This window comes from Onychostoma macrolepis, chromosome 03, assembly GCF_012432095.1.
Source record: "Onychostoma macrolepis isolate SWU-2019 chromosome 03, ASM1243209v1, whole genome shotgun sequence".
NCBI classification, from domain to species: Eukaryota; Metazoa; Chordata; class Actinopteri; order Cypriniformes; family Cyprinidae; genus Onychostoma; species Onychostoma macrolepis.
The window spans coordinates 49,636,157-49,654,024 of record NC_081157.1 but is presented as its reverse complement, the minus strand read 5'-3'; the positions used below and the strand labels follow the sequence as shown (position 1 = coordinate 49,654,024).

Genomic DNA, 17,868 nt, shown 5'->3' with positions numbered 1-17,868 from the left:
ACAGTCTGAATCGTTAGATACTAGTACTTATTTATAAGATACTCGTACCTATTAAATAGATATTTTTACTTATTTGTTACATACTAGTACTTATTGATTAGCTACTACTATTTATTCAATAGATACTAGTGCACATTTTTTAGATACTAGTACTTATTCGAAATGTTACTAGTAAGATTTTTTTATTTTGCTAGTAAAATTGAACTAATTAAAACTAATTGAACTCTACTGTGGTCATTTGACTAGTCATAACATAAGAGTAAAAAGAAGATCTGACTAGTAAGATATGAATTGTTACTAGTAATAATTACAAAAGATACTAGTGTCTAATAAATTAGTGCTAGTACCTAATGAATAACTACTAGTATCTATTAAACAGGTACTAGTATCTAACGAATAAGTACCAGAATCTAATAAATAAGTACTAGTATCTAAAGAATGCTTACTAGTAATATTTAAATAGATAGTAGTCACTATTGGAATAATCACTAGTCATTAATCAATAGATTATATCAAAAACAGAATAACAACTACTTCCTGTCCTTTTAGAGATATCTTGCAGCTATATTTAGTATCATATTTATTCTTAAACACTCAGTTTTGTATATTATAGTGAAAACGTGTTATTAAAAAAGTAATCCTTTGTAATATTATTTGTAAGGTTTTATCCTTCATTTATAAATTTTAGCTTTAGGGAACCAAATCGTAGAAATTCGGTTTTGATCTGATTAATTGATATTAATCAAAATTGTATAATTTATACCTTATTAACAACTCGTCCAGCGAGTATTAATACAGTGTAATTCAGCAATGCTTCTTATTGTTGATAAGAATACAGAATTGATTGGGAAATTTGCCTGAGCAACAGGTAACACGATCTATGGCAAATAATTTAACGATTTGAAAATCAAGGCACCAGACTATTCATTAAAAAAAATGAATCAAGCGTTTATTTACTATTCTAGGGCACAATACAAATAACCAAAACACATACACACACACATACACATATTATGGCAAGATCAAAGCAGTTTGAAGGAGGTTAACTATTCTCTTTTCTTGAGAAATAAGGACGACCTTATGGGGACGTCACAAACGGAAGACTCAGTTATTGTTATCTTTTAACGATTCATTCAACTCAACCAGTTTCAGCGAATAAGAGATTTGTCTGTTTTACTTGCTGTGAGTTGAAGTTGAAGGCTGTACTTAGGGGTTGCTGAAGGGAAACCCAGGACTTTTCCTGCTGACGTGTTGTTGTCGCGTGACGTCACTCGGGATTCCTCCTTTGGATTTGATGACTCTGGTAGCGCGCGAATAGCGAGTTTGAAGTTCTTACGCAGCAGCTTTGCAAGTTTTTCTTTGGTCAGACGTGGCCAGGGTGTTGAAGTCTTTTGATGATCAGCCAGATGTTTCGCAGCACGATCGAGGGGCAATGCCCAGACTTTCAGCCAAGTCTCTTGCAGTTGCACCAGTTGTTTCACCCCGTTCTTTGTTCTGAGCACTGTTCAAAGTTGGGGTGTCTGTTTTATCGGACATAATTAAGTCCATCCTAGTCACTGTCTGACCCAATCACATTGTCTCTGTAGGGCGGAGCCCCGCCCAACACGACTCAATTTTCGTGCATACATTATCTGCTCATAAATATGTCACCTGAGCCACAATATCCTAGCAGATTTCTACAAAGTGTTATAATCATACCTTATGATGCTAAAAGTCAACATTCATCCTTTTCATCTTAAGTGAATAAAAATAAGGCTTAAATCAATATCAAACATGAGATACTTCTATTGATTACCTATAATTTTACCTACTAAACGGGTTAAGTCATAGATTAAAAATATCCTAAGTCCTGATAATTATAGTCAGATAAATGAAACATAAAATACCACAGTCATATCTATATATGTTGTCTCTTGAGTATGTTGCTTTTAATAGCAGAAGTCCTTTCTGGAAGATCCTTTGTCCATAAAAAGTTTGAGTGTTCTTTTCCACTGGAGAAGAAGAGGAAAAAGTCGCCTTCCTTTTGGAATGCAGGAAACCAGAGCTGAGGTCATGAGGAGTATCAGTTGTGTGTCTCTGGTGATCTTCTTTGCTGAGACGAAGTTGCAAGTCCGTCAAATTTTGTTTATCGGAAAGGTATTTTATGTTAGCGGGGGTCGCAGTATCGCGAACGCTCTGGTTCTGGAGCTTCTCCAAAGGAGTAATTATGGGTTGTTAAACTCCGAACAGATGTAGCGCGGGCCGTTCATCCTCACCTTATCATGTTTTACGAGTCTCTCGAGGTGAAAAGGGGAGTATGGCCGGACGCTAGTCATAGAATGGAAGCGTTGTGTTGGTCATTTGCTCATTTTACGAGCTGATGAAGTTAGATTAGTTTCCAGTGGAATGTAACTTAAGTTACACATGTGTGTGCGTTCTTTTCGACCAGGTTCTACACCTTATTTTGTTTAATATTTGTATTTAGTAATAATAATATCCATCCCTGATATGATATTTATTGTTTTGACTGGAGGAAAAAGGAAAATAATAAAATAGGTGTATTATCTCCAGCTTGCCACCAGAGGTCACTCATACAATAACCAACAAACACAGCAGCTCTGGACATGTGACTTAGCATGCATCTTATTGGCTGGTCAACTTTTTCAAAGTGAGATAGAAAAGAGATTAGAACACCTCAGTAAAAAATAAAATCAGTAAAATTTGTCACGTTAGTTACAGTTGCTGTTGTCATATACCAACATTTACTTGTTTTAACATCGAAACCCACATTTAAGGTCTAACAACAAATGTATATTTTAGTCTGAATTATTGTTCTTCATCTGCTTGAGTTGCTGGAGCTCGTTCTGTAAAGTTGAAGAGCAATTAAACAAAACAGAACCACTCACATGACTTTCTAACATTTACAGAGTAGGTTTTAACTGTTAAATGTAAGTTATGCAATAGGAAAAACACATCTCAAGTTACAGTTAAGGACAGACTCATCTGTACAGTGTCTGAAATCTGAAATATTGATTATTCAAATTGCATCATGTCTGTTGGAAATGAAACCTGTTTGTATTTAACAGAAGGAGAGGACGGAGAACACGAGCGATCCAGAATAAAACATCATGAGACTAAAGAACAAAGAGTTTGGTGTTTATTCTTGATTCCTCGTTTATCTGCTGATGCTCACTAGAGTTACATTGTTTCAGGTCGAGAATAACATTAAGACATTAAATTAATTACATATTAAATTAATTATTTTGTCATTGAACTTACTTGATTACAGCATTTAATATGAATTTGACTCAGGAAAAGCCTCAAGTGCTGGTGAATTGGGAAATCTGAAGGTCTTTTCACACTAAACAAATGTTTGGTTCAAGCTGATTTTGAATAGAAACCGACGTTCATACTGGGCTGGAATATTCACTCAATAATGAAGCGATGCTTATTTCCACAGAGAGTAGTTCAGCTATTTTCTTTGCCATTCAAAGAAATGTGCTGACCAATAAATCACTTATCATGTCCAGAGCAGATACACATTTGAGAGCATTTGGTGGCACAAGTGAAACCGGCATTAAAGATTGGAATTACATTAGCATTTCATGAACACTTTGAGCTACATGAGTAAGCCATTATTAGCAAGTTGTTTGTGTTAAATAGTCCATTGAAAGTCACACTTTTGCCATGTGAGACAATCACATTAATGCCTTTGGCAGATGCTTTTTTGATGACAGAAAGTGCAGCGCATAAAGCGAAAAAGCATGGATTTGCTTTTCCTTTAGTCCAGCACATATTTGTGTGACATCAGTCAGTGTTACGACCTCTAGGGGTTGATCATAACAAAAAAGTGAAGAGTGAAAATGGGAGAATGAGGATCACTACCAGAGAGATGCAAATCAATAGAATTTTATTAACGACACGGAGAAATCTTCACGGGCAGACCATGCCAAAATAATAAATAAAACAAACCTTATTTTAAACCTCTGCTTTATCTGTAATAAAAGAAAGATGAAAACAAAATACAACCAAAACTTCCCTACGTATAAACAAGCTGAAAAGATGTACAAAAAAACAAAATGCCATCTAACCCCTTACTTCCCTCTTAGTAAAGTGAGATATATACAAAAAGGTATTTACAATATATTTACAATGGTTTGTAACAGAGGTTAGAATCGTGATGCAGAATCGGAGTCAAACAGGCGAAGGTTGGTTAAACAGGAAATAGCAAATCAGAAATGCTAAGACACAGATGCAATCAGACGCCAATACACTCTCAACACAATAACTTAATCTCTCTGATACGAAACTCTACAAGAAACGGATGATTCAAAGAATGCAATAACACAAAGACAATGAGATAATCAAATGTGAAGCAACAAGAACAATTCTGGCAAATGGCACGATGAACGATGGCACGCAGATAGCAGAGGTTGAGAGTTTGGGGTGTTCTCTATAAAGAAGTGGACCAATAGGCACCTCCAGCAAATTAGCTCAAGAACACAGCCACCTGTAACACAACATACACAGATACAATGTACACACAAGAGGGCAGTATATCATGGATGAACATATGACACGAACAGTCAGCAAGTTTTGCATAGCTTAGATGTCAATCAGCTTGTGCCGTGTAGGAAACAATGTGATTGTTACCAGATTACATATCAAGTCTGCGCCATCTAAACTAGTGATTTATAACACAAATCATCTGCATGACATTAAAATAGATCATAATCGTTGCACAGCAGTTGTCGACCAGATTTGATGGGATTAAAATTAATATTGAACTCAGTGATCTTGACTTTGTTGTTTTCATCACTTTTCATTTCACACTTGTCTCTGCACTGAAATCTCACATGATTTAATGTTTCTTTTAGACCCAATGAATGTGAACAAAGAAGCAAAAACAGAAGCCAAAAAAATAAATCTGTCACTTTCCTTCAGTGGAAACAAGATTGGCATGTAAATCAAGGCTGAAGATTCACATGAGAGTTCACACTCAGGCTTTTACTCTGAGTTCACAAACCTGTCCCTAACCTTACCCGTATCCCACCTCAATAGCAGCAAAAGCATTAAGGTGGCCTTAACTACTATGTACTTACTGTTACGGGGCTGATGAGACGAGAGGCGTGCGGATCCATTTGCAGACTTTTATTAGGCAGAGACATGGTCATAACAGGCAGGGTCAAACAGTGGCAAACAGGTATAACAGGGGCGAGACAAAGAGTAAACAGAGACAAGCGTGGGTCGATGATCAGCGAACAGTATCCAAAGGGGCGAGACAGGAGAGGTAGTCCAAAACGTCAGCGATAGTCCAGGCAGGGGAAAACACGATTAAACAACAAAGGCAAGGCAAGGCAAGGCAAGGCAAGGCAAGGCAAGGCAAGGCAAGGCAAGGCAAGGCAAACTAACGGGGCTCTGTAGGGCAGCGATAATGCATACAATACTCGGCAACGAGGGAGAGAATGTCCAGGGTTGAAATAGTGTGTGTGATTCGTGATGCTGTGTGATCAGGTGTGCGTGTGATTAGAGCAATGAGTGATTGGTGACAGCTGTGTGCGTGTGATTGGTGAGATGGCTGATGGGAAATGCAGTCCATGTGATGTGTGGTGTCCTCTAGTGGTAAATGAACAGGAGTGCAGACCAGATTCGTGACACTTACATCAAAAAAATAAGCACAATGTACTTATCGTAGTCATATTGTATTGCAAAACACTATTGCTGATATTGAGGTGGGATACGGGTAAGGTTAGGGACAGGTTTGGTGGTATGGGTAGGTTTAAGGGTGGGTTAAGGTGTAAGGGATGGATCAACAGTGTAATTATAAATCTGATTACAGAAATGAATTACAGATGTAAACATATAGGTATTTTTAAAAATATAAGTACAATTTAAAAACATGTACGTACACAATAAGTGCATTGTATCTAATGATTCATTTAAATGTAAGTACACAGTAGTTAAGGCCACCTAATATAAAGTGGGACCAAATACTTTAAAATATTTTTATGTCTCTATTAAGTTCACCACAGTTCTTTTATAAGCTTATAAGATGTCAGATGAGACCAAACATGTTAGAACACGCTAATAGATAAATAGTATAGTGGTAAGAAGCGTGTGTGTGATGTAAGGCCATTGTCCCACATTTAATTCACATGGATACTTTTAAATGGATAATGGCCGTACTAGGACAGTAAAGAGTTCAACCCATATTTCATCACCTCATTTATTATGCTGATGTCTTCAGATCTCCTGTAAATTGCACTTAATGCTCAATTCATTGGTGTCAACAGACTGAGGGGTTATGTTGGGTACAAATACGTACATTTATTTCTGTTATGTTTTCAACTTCTTTTTTTGTTTTGTTTTGTTTCTGGCCATTATTAATATTTGGAAAAATTTACATTGTATAATTTGTTCTTTTCTGTATTTATAGACATCTGCATATATTTTAATCAAGAAGCGAAATAATGTTAGAAATTAAATGAATTTGTGAATTAGCATCAGTTACTTTACAGGCAGACATATATAAATGCTTGGATGTGTAGATTAGTATAAAAACAAACTCAGTAACTGATGGAAGGCTTGTTCGACCGGTGTCAAAACCATGAGAGCGATTCAAAAGCATAAGGATTCGTATTTTCTCCAATCGCTTTGTGGAACTTTGATCTCATAAACCCATCTTTCTGCACAGTGTTGAACAGCCTATTTTTTTATTTGGGCAGTTCAGCTCCTCCCACTGCAGTCACATGGTCAGTGAAGCTCCGCCCACTGCAGTTCACCAATAAATGCTGGAATATTATCATCAGTTCACAAGTGAAGACAGCATCAAATCATCAGGAGCTGAAATCTGCAACGACTGGACAGAGAGAAGATAAGAGACCCAGAACCCTACAGAATCAAACACACCGAAGATACTGAACAACAAACAGGTTGGTGTTTATTCTTCATTTGAAGAACATTCATGTTAGAAAGCTTCAAGTTTTAGATGAACAGAAATGTTACTTTTTTTTTTTATCAATAAACTGTAAAAACCATATCAAGTAAGTGAACTTTCCAGAATGGCTGACAGTGTTGCAAGCATAGCTTAAGCAAAACCTGATAAAGTTGTATTTCTTATAAATTATAGAAGTTAATTCATAGTTATAGAGATTCTTCTTCTTATACAATAACTTTGATAACAGTGTTGATGAATGCAGTCAGCAGCACTGTACAGTTTATGGATTGAGATGATTGATCATGTTGTAGATGATATAATTTCCTGAGTGTCACAGTTTTAAGAAACACTCTGTTTTCTAAAAGGAAGAAAATCATGTCAGAAGTAACAGCATTGAGTGAAACATATAGGACACAGACAATGCTAATGAAAATTGTGAATTTAACACTAGTTAAAGCAGCTGTGTCAGTCTAGACTCTAGACTTGAGTATGTGAAATTTCTATGTACTTGAAGTAGGGGTGTGCGATATGACGATTTTTGATCGTGACGATAAAAATGTCTCCACGATCTGCTTTTGAAGAAATATCGTAGTATCATGCTACAGCGCACATTCTATCAGCTGCAGTTCTTATTCCTCCGTCTCAATGTACTGTACATTATTCGGATCTGCTTTAAAGCCTTGCCGGTTAAATGCTTTATTCACGCGTTGGTCTGACGTGCGCTTTTTCTGAGCCCGTACACCCGAAGCGCGCGTGCTAAAGCCCGTCAAAAAGCGCCTGATTACTGAACTAAGTTATCTTGTGCACTAATACTGTCAAAACACACAAGGTTTATGTATAGACTCCGTTGCTTATGTCTAAAATGAGTAAGTAAACAGCTGAGAGAAAACGGATGCGTGCCTCTGTATATTAGATGCGTGCCTGTCTTAAAGGGGCAGTACTGAACATGCTGCCGACTGTCATTAAAGGGATAGTTCACCTTAAAATTTAATTTCTGTCATTATTTACTAACTCGCATGTTGTCCCAAACCTTTATTTTATTTTTTTCTTGTGCTGAACACAAAAGAAGATATTTTGAAGAATGTGGGTAACCAAATAGTATCTGGTCCACATTGACTTTTGAAAGAAGGAAAAAAAAAAAAAAATACAATGGAATAAGTCACTGTAGACCAGCAACTGTTTGGTTTTCCATGTTCCTCAAAATAGCATTTATGTTTAGCAGAAGAAACTCATTCAGGTTTAAAGAAACTTTTGAGTGAGTAAATGATGGTATAAATATAAAACACTTTTTATTTTGGGGTTAATTATTCCTTCAATGTTAATAAAACACCAAAACACAAAGAGAAAATCACTCACTACTCTTGACTGAAAACGTTAATACAGTTGATTTAATAGGAATCAATCTATATAGTGTTTTATTTTTATATTTGTTGATTGAATTTCTCGAATGCTCCTTGCTAAATACACCTATTGTACCTGAAAATAAAACAGTTTTATTTGTATACCAGGCTATTAGAACCAAATGTATTTACACAGTATTAGGATATGACTACTTGTTTTTTTTATTACAGCCCGACGCCCGTGATAATTAATACATTATAAAAGCATTGTAAAAATTAGACTAAAAGAAAGTCACCCCACTCCTCTACGTCTACTTCTATCATCGCTTGATTACAGCGTCACGCGCTTCTTTTTGAATGTGATTTTTCTCCAATGAGGGGCGGAACATTGTCAAATTACGCTACAGCACTTATATTATTGCACTGGTTGGCTATTAACTGCGAGCAGGCAGAGTGTCAATCAATGCACTGGAGAATACTGCGAACATAAATAAAGAAACGAAGTTGCTTGTCAGATTTCCCTAACAACCAACCATATTTTTTAAATAAGCCCAAAAAACCGCAACCCGCGACCAGGGATTTTTTCCCGCAACTTTACAAAAAAAAAAAAAAAGAAGCCCAAAGTCGAGTATACGTGGATTTGGCAACTGTGCTTTCATCGCGTCACTTCCGGTGTGTGGTACATTCCCTTTCCGTGAAGAATCTGTCATTGTAAATTTGTTTCGGGACTGGTAAAAGTGTTTTGCGTCTTGTTAATTTGTTTTCTAAAATGTAAATTTGTTTCGTCCTTGGTAAAAGTGTTTTCCCATGTAATTGTGTTTTATGATAGGTAAAAATGTTTTCCAAAATGTAAATTTGTCTCGAGCTTCGTAAAAGTGTTTCACACTTTGTAATGTTGTTTTGCACTTCCCGGCCAGCACAGTGTTGCAGTTCAGCTCCTCCCACTGCAGTCACATGGTCAGTTAAGCTCCGCCCACTGCAGTTCACCAATAAATGCTGGAATATTATCATCAGTTCACAAGTGAAGACAGCATCAAATCATCAGGAAGAGCTGAAATCTGCAGACTGGACAGAGAGAAGATGAGAGACCCAGAACCCTGCAGAATCAAACACACTAAAGAACAAAAAGGTTGGTGTTTATTCTTCATTTGAAGAACATTCATGTTAGAAAACTTCAAGATGAACAGAAATGTTACTTTTTTTTAATCAATAAACTGTAAACACCAAACCGTAAGTAAGTGAACTTTCCAGAATGGCTGACAGTGTTGCAAGCATAGCTTAAGCAAAACCTGATAAAAAACCTGTATTTCTCATAAATTATAGAAGTTAATTCATAGTAATAGAGATTCTTCTTCTTATACAATAACTTTGATAACAGTGTTGATGAATGCAGTCAGCAGCACTGTACAGTTTATGGATTGAGATGATTGATCATGTTGTAGAAAAAGCCACAGTTAGTGTCACAGTTTTAAGAAACACTCTGTTTTCTAAAAGTAAGAAAATCATGTCAGGAGTAACAGCATTGAGTGAAACATATAGGACACAGACAATGCTAATGAAAATTGTGAATTTAACACTAGTTAAAGCAGCTGTGTCAGTCTAGACTCTAGACTTGAGTATGTGAAAGTCACTCTGCAGCTTATTTTATTTTATTTTTAACAAACATATGTAACAAATAATCAATCCAGATGGTAAAAATATACAATCTACTCCACTTTACTAATAGCACAACAAACATGGTGTAGCATAAAAACTGTCACCACAGCTTCTTGACCAGACAGACATAGCAGGAGCTGAGTAGAAACAAACCTCCACAAAAACAAAACCAGCATTGGAAGAACTAATTCGAAATACTTTTTTGGGATTCATTCTAAAACTTCAATTTTCAGTTTTGTTATTTGCATTTTATATATAATTATATATTTTTTCTCAGAAATACTAAAAAGCACAATATTTATAATTTTTTTTTTTTAGTAAGCCTTGAGGAAATTGTATCGGGAAACCTGTATCGTGAATCTTATTGCATCGTGAGTTGAGTGAATCGTTACATCACTAATCAATAATGTTGAAAAGTCGGTGTCCCCAATTAAGCAAGCCAGAGGCGTCTAATGTGACTGGCCCTTAATAATTAGTTTTTAGTTAATAATAAGTTTTTAGTAAAATAAATTTAATATCAGTCTACTTAATAAATTTGATTAAATTTTTTGTCAAAATATGGCTGTATTGGATATTTTAATGTCATCAATCAAATATATACAGAAACATGGGATTTGTGCCTATAAAGATTTAGGGTTCAGGGAAGTATAATTAATTTTAAAGAGGCATCAAAGTAATGTAAAGTAAAGTATTTTATAGCTTTTGTCTACTTTGATACGTCAGGGTTCATTTTATGTCCTTTCACTTCATATTTCTCTCTTTGAACTATTTTGACGATTTTGTTTTCTTTCATTTCAGAGCTGATGGAAGAGGACGAGGAGAGTGAAGAACTGATTGAAGTGAAGGAGGAACATCATGACAAACCTGGAGAAAAACCTCTGAGTCGCTCAAAGACTAAAAATACATTTTTAAAGAAAAAAAGAGCCAAGGAATCTTTCACCTGCACTCAGTGTGGAAGGAGTTTGACAACCAAATATAGTCTTGAGTGTCATATGAGGATCCACACTGGAGAGAAGCTGTTCAGATGTGATCAATGCGGGAAGAGTTTCACAGAGAAACGCAGTCTTGAGAATCATGTAAGAGTTCATACTGGAGAGAAACCGTTCCTGTGTGATCAGTGTGAAAAGAGATTCTCAAGCAAACAATATTTTGAGCTTCACATGAGAGTCCACACTGGAAAGAAACCATTCACATGTGATCAATGCGGGAAGAGTTTCACACAAAGACCACATCTTATGGGACACAAGAGGATCCACACCGGAAAGAAGCCGTACGCATGTGATCAGTGTGGAAAGAGTTTCCCATTCAAACATAATCTTGATGTTCACATGAGAGTTCACACCGGAGAGAAACCATTCACATGCAATCAGTGCGGGAAGAGTTTCACACAAAGACCACATCTTAAGGGACACATGAGGATCCACACCGGAGAAAAGCCGTTCTCGTGTGATCAGTGTGGACAGAGATTCACACGTGAACAAAATTGTGAGATTCACATGAGAATCCACACCGGAGAGAAACCGCATGTGTGCCATCAATGTGGGACGAGTTTCACCCGATCAGATCACCTTAAATCACACATGAAAATCCACTCTGAAGAGAAGCCATTCACATGTGATCAGTGCGGCAAAACATTTCTTAGGGCATCAATCCTGAAGATGCACCTGAAAGTTCATACGAAGGAGAAGCCGCATTCATGTCCTGTATGTGGAAAGAGTTTTTCTCTGTTGCAGTATTTATGTAAACATGAGAAAACTCATACTGGTATAGGAGCTCATATGTGCTTTGAGTGTGAGAAGACTTTTACTTCAGCGAGCAGTTTAAAACTGCACCAGAGGATTCACACTGGAGAGAAAGCTTATGTGTGTTCACACTGTGATATGAGATTCAATCAGTCAGCAAATCTGAAAAAACATGAGAGGATCCACAGCAGAGAGAAGCCGCACACGTGTGATCAGTGCGGGATGAGTTTCGCTTTTAAAAGTCACCTGAAGATGCACATGAAGATCCATGCAGTGGAGAAACCAGATCACCACAGTCTGAAATCATGGTGAGAAGTCTTTATGTGCTGAGCAACAAACTCTCTTCTGTGTAAGTTAGTTTTCCCAACAGCAGCACTGAGCAACAGGCCATTTCACAGCATGAAAATTCAGTTATATAAAAAATATAAATCTATAAGTCTTAATGAGAGACTTTCTCATAATAATAAGTTATGTCGTAATATTCAGAAAATCAATCTCATAATGAGATTTACAATTATAAAGTTTGGTCATGAAGCTCTGGGTGGCACAGGCTTGACATGTAACTGTGAGCAATCACATTGTTTACTACACGATACAAGCTGTCTGACATCTAAGCTATCATGCAAAAAGTGTGAGAAAACTTGCTGACAGTCAGTCCTTTCAATAGCTTTGACCAGCAGATGTCGCTAACATGCCTTCATGCCCTCATCTACATTACGCATCTATGAGATACTTTATCATAATATTGACTTAACATCTCATAATAATGAGATACTTTCTTGTAATAATAAGATAATTTCTCAAAATAATGATTCAATATCTCACAATAATGAGATACATTTCCATAATAACGATTTAAAGTCTCATAATGAGATACATTTCTTAATGAGAAACTTTCTTGTAATAATGACTTAATCCACACATGCGTGCTGTAGATGAGGGCATGACGGCATGTTAGTGACATCTGCTGGTCCAAGCTATTGAATCTACTGTACAGGAATGAATTTGCTTTTCCTTCAGTCCCACATGTGTTTGATGTTTGGTGTGAAAGGACCGACTGTCAGCAAGTTTTCTCACACTTTTTGTCAGACAGCTTGTGCCGTGTAGAAAACAATGTGATTGCTCACAGATTACATGACAAGCTGTTGTCGAGGAGATTTGATGGATTAAAATGTCTATTGAACTCATCGGTGGTCTTGAGCTTGGGGTGTTCATTACTTTTCATTTCAATTCTCAAATGATTTTTTATTTATTTATTTTTTTAGACCTGATGGACGTGAACAAGAAAAGAAAAACATAAACAAAAAAATTATAATTTGTCAACTACCCTCAGTGTAAAAAAAGATTGAGAATAAATGAAGGCTGAAGTTTCAGAAGGAAGAAGCGGCTCAGGATTTCTCTCTGAAATCACATCTGCCTTCTCATTCTGAAGAAAGACCATTTAACTGTGATCAGTGAGCATGGAGAACAGCTGAAGAAACGCCTGAAGATCCATACAGAGGAGAAGATTCATTCGTAATATTTCATCAGAAAAGACACGGTGGTGTGTTTAAGTGCAGGAAGTCATTTACTACAGATGATGAAAGAGCACCAGAAAATTCACATTGAAAAAAAATGTAATAAATAAATAACCTTTCAAGGCATAGTTCGGGGCGCTGAGGAGGCCAATACACTTTTAACAGAGACATGAATCTGATATTAATTTTGTACTTTTTCATTGTTTATCTATTTTCTGTTCAATAAACTTGCCAATATATAAGTTTTATTTTTCTCTTATTTATTAATTTTATTTGGCACTACACTGCTGGACAATAACCAATCATTTGAATTCTGTAATGTTTTTACTTACACTTTCCTAATGATTTGTTTATATATTTCAAACACTTTTTTTCCCCATTTTTTTTTTCACAGAATAATTTGTATACTATAATAAATGCTATGTCAGTTAGCACTGCATTATTCATATACTTTATTTATTACCTGGAGATGACTTGAAAACACACATGGACCATTGTGGCAATCATGTTTTTAAATGTTTCTGCTTTTTATTCCGCTTAACCCTTGTGTGTTAATTAATACAAATTTACACATAGGTCCATAGTGGACAAAAATGTCCGTGCCAAAACTGTCATAAAAATTGGAAGCTTGGGAGCACAAAGATAGTTTTGATCTCATTTTAAAGAAGACCCATTGCAGATTATTGTTGAAGTTAAAAAAAAGTTTAAAAAGTGAAACCAAAAAAAGTTATAGAGGTTTAAGTTTAGGAAAATAATTTATGAATGTTGTTTTATATCAAATATAAATTTTATGAAACATGTTGAACTATAAACCTGCTAGAAAATCAAAGCCATAAATCTAAACAAGTTGTGTTCCAAATTTGAGGTTGATCTCACAAAAAATGAGCTTTCAATAAGATTTTGTTTGGGCGCAGTACCAAGTTTTTCCCATTAGATGCCAGCAAACTCCACTGGTGCACACAGTCTCTCAAATATTACAAGCACACACACACAACTTCTTTTACGACACATACAAACCACACTCTGACATCCATACCAACACACACACACACACAATTATAGCTGCATTATTTATCCAATTGGCTCTATAATATGCAGAAGCAGAAAACAGGAATAAAGCGAGTATTTTGCTTTATAGGCCTGAAAAAATGCCACCATCCGGTAAAAAATAATAATAAAAAATTTAAAAAAAAATTAAAGCCTTGCCAACAGATTGAAAGCCTAATAACAAAAAGTGCATAATTTTAAAGTTAAATGGAACTGTGATTAAAAATAGCAGTTTTAATGGGTTTCAATGGGGACATTTTTTGTCCAAAAGGTCCTGAGAGGAACAATTTTCTTTACCTAGTACAAAACGGAAATGGAAGTGAAATAGTAATTCCAGTAAAAATATACACCTGTGCCAAAAGTTATACAGTTGGCAATTACACAGGCAAAATGATAAAAAAAAAAAAAAACCCCGAAAAGGACAAAAATGTCCAAAAGGTTGCACAAGGGTTAAACAGTGATAGCTGGATGCTTTTGTCCATATTAGGGATTTCCTGGTCATAAGTTATTAATTTCTGCATGAGAGCGCCCTCTGGCTTCGAGTATGAATGAAACAGACACTGCATGAGAGTGTTTAGCGCTCCATGATGTTCACATCTCCTCACTCTGGATACGAATAAAACATCCGATCATGCTCAGACTGTCTTGTCTTTTTGAAATTAAATCTAGATTTATTCACAATGGCCTTCAAAACCTCTATGTGAATGCACTTGCACGAAAAAGGTGCGGGAGACGAATTTACGTGTTATTAAAAGTGGAGTGACAAGTACCCTGTATATTCTATGCCCATGTTCGACATACCTATTCATCAGTGTCTTGGCAAATCTACACGATCATTATAAACTGACGTGACAGACAGTGATTAACCTCTTTCGTTTGTCTCTATACATTTACATTTAGTCATTTAACAGATGCTTTTATCCAAAGCGACTTACAAATGAGGACAATAGAAGCAATCAAAACCAACAAAAGAACAATGATATACAAGTGCTATAACAAGTCTCAGTTAGCTTAACGCAGTACACATGCAGTAGCAAGCTTTTTTTTTTTTTTGTTAATTATACAATAAATAAAAAGAAAACAGATATAATACCAAAAGATTAGAAAAGCTAGTGTTAGTATTTTTTCCTCTACAATTTAAATCACATAATATGTATTTCTTGTTTATTGAATTGCTGACCTGACACGAAGAAAAGTCTGCATGCTAACCAAACCGTTCATAATTGCTCTAAATGCATGTGTGTTCATGAAAGACTGCATATAACTCTATGATTAAATATCTCTATTTGTTGCTTCACAGTGACAGTGCTCAGTAACAAATAGACTAATCTGACAAATAGCAAAATCGGTTGGCCTACTATATAGTGATAAGTTATACAGTTACAGATTCCTGAAGCAGCTGCTGTAACTTTTCAGCGATGGTTGGTCAGTTTACATGTCGGTCAGTAGCGGTCACACAATTTCTGAAAGCTGACACTCAAAAAGCAGAAGCACACACCAAATCTGCAAAACCATACACTAATTCTGAGCCTTTCACTCAGTTTTCAATTTCATAAAACACTTTTTCAAAACACAACACACAATTCTCTATGTAACACAAAAATCTAACAGGAAGTATCTTGATTTCCTTTTTCAAACACAACCAATCAAAATGCCACACTAATTCATCACTAACTCCTCACATGTGCTTTACTGAACACCAACCAATCAATAAACACACATCTACACAACTACACATGCTTGATGTGTTCCTTTTCTTTTGTACTGTGCAGTACTGTATTCACAACCGCAAATGCTTACAGTAAAAAAGTTTGCTTTCAATCTTGCTTTCGTGTTTACTGATTTTTTCAACATCTCTCTGACAGTTACTTTCAATCTTGTACAGAAATGTACATAGGAGCTCATTACAGTTTTTCTCGATTGCTAACACACAATTCATGAAACAATTCACCATTTTCTCACAACTATAAACACAATCTCAAAACTACACACCAACTTGTGCAGACTTCAAACTTCCAGGTCAAAATCAAATAGTTTAGTCAAAAACATATTCTCTTTTGTCAGACTCAAACTTTGGCCTCAGATGACACACAAAGCTGTCAAATACACAGACTACGTTCCTGTCTAGAGAACACTAGTGAGATCAATTCAAAACACTGTTACAAAAACCTCCTTTTGGGAAACAGGAAACATCTTGCAAGTCAATGTCTGTTACAGTCTGCAGCATAAATAGAGTTGTGCGGATACAGTAAAATTCACCAATAAACTTTAAGAAAAGTTTACTTTCATTACACTACTGTCAAGTTCCTTAGTCTTCTGAGAAAAGACTTTCTCTGCCTCCCCTAGACAGTCGACTCTCAGTTCTGCACACATACATGTAAAAAGTACTTATCTACAAATCAATTCAACAGTTACGAGTTTGAGGGTGTGTGCTACAGTATTTACAGTACAAAGAATAGTGAAAGTTCTCTCGTCTGAAGTACTGCTGCTATGTAGTGTAATTGTAATGTGTGAGTAGATGATCCTGCAGGCAGCATTCCTTATGATCATTCCATGCAGAAGAACATGCTCAACTATAGTGCTTTACATTTCATCAGGAACAAATGACCTTTGACCTCATCCCCTTCATTTTTATTTCCTCTTTGTATCCCACTACCAGGATTCATTTTCCAAAACACATAATCACTTGTGCTATTGTTCATATCATCCTGAGATTCTGACCTGTGTGTCATCAGTTTTGCTACTGAATGTTCACACATGGATAAATGTGTGCTGTTTGAGTTCATTTTGTGATGCTTGAGTTAATTATATTATGTGTTTGTGTTTTCTGAACGAGAACATGTGCAAAATGTGCAAAATGATGTTTTTGTGTAGAGTTTTGCAGAAAACATTGAGCAAAGTGGAACGTGTGTGCAAACAGGTGAAATGTGTTAAAAGTTTTGAGAAATGTGTCTTTGTTTCGAGAATTGTATGAATGGTTTTGGAAATTGGGCCAAATGAATCAGTTCTAGTGTGTTAGCAATCGAGAAAAACTGTAAAGAAGAGTTTTAGGTTCTCTCTTTGAACGGCCCTCGTATGTTTGGATTATTGGAACTGATTTATTGATTACTGATACTGGACTGCAGATTTAGCTTTGAAGCTTTAATTGTTCACAGGGACGATAATCAAGTGTCACTGATACTGAAGGCATTACTTTGAATCTGTAATCTATCCTGAGTGTATTTATTAATACTGTTAGGCTGTGTTTTCCAGAACCCTTTCACTCATATACGCCGCCTTCATCATCGAGAGGCTTCAGCGAATCTTAAATTCAAACAGAGTGTTTTGAGAATGATGATCATTTTAATACAATACTCAGTTCCTTTTAGAAGAACTACAGTAAGCATAAATAATAATAATAATAATAATACATAAAGAGACATTTGCATGGATGGGCGAACATAATTGCCTGATGTTGTAAATGTGGCCTGTTCTTGATTTCAGGTCTTTGTCTAAAGTTTATTGATATCTGAAACCCATTTCTAAATATTAGAATTACCAAATTAAACATGGTGAATTGCATTTTACAAATTATCATTTAAAATTATAATTTCTCCTAGTGACAATGTTATTTTTTAGATCAATAATTTATATTTTTACAAGTAAAAATT

General features: G+C 35.7%; 2 protein-coding genes across 8 annotated transcripts in view; one reads left to right on the top strand and one right to left on the bottom strand.

Annotated features, from left to right (window-relative positions):
* Positions 1-17,868, bottom strand: part of LOC131536091 (gastrula zinc finger protein XlCGF57.1-like) — a 77,646-nt gene that overhangs the window by 12,136 nt on the left and 47,642 nt on the right. The gene's annotated exons all lie outside the window — the stretch shown is intronic.
* LOC131536093 (gastrula zinc finger protein XlCGF57.1-like) lies at positions 6,802-13,582 on the top strand. 7 transcript variants are annotated; one of them, XM_058768784.1, is made up of 4 exons: positions 8,933-8,987; positions 9,174-9,385; positions 10,711-12,003; positions 12,920-13,582. In XM_058768784.1, exons 2-3 carry the CDS (start codon positions 9,250-9,252, stop codon positions 11,964-11,966), a joined length of 1,392 nt encoding a protein of 463 aa, XP_058624767.1. In that variant the 5' UTR covers positions 8,933-8,987; positions 9,174-9,249; the 3' UTR covers positions 11,967-12,003; positions 12,920-13,582. The 7 variants fall into 7 exon arrangements, with proteins under 7 accessions (XP_058624771.1, XP_058624767.1, XP_058624770.1 ...); XM_058768787.1 differs by having other exon boundaries at positions 10,711-11,962; positions 12,920-13,581; XM_058768782.1 differs by lacking the exon at positions 12,920-13,582 and having other exon boundaries at positions 10,711-12,911.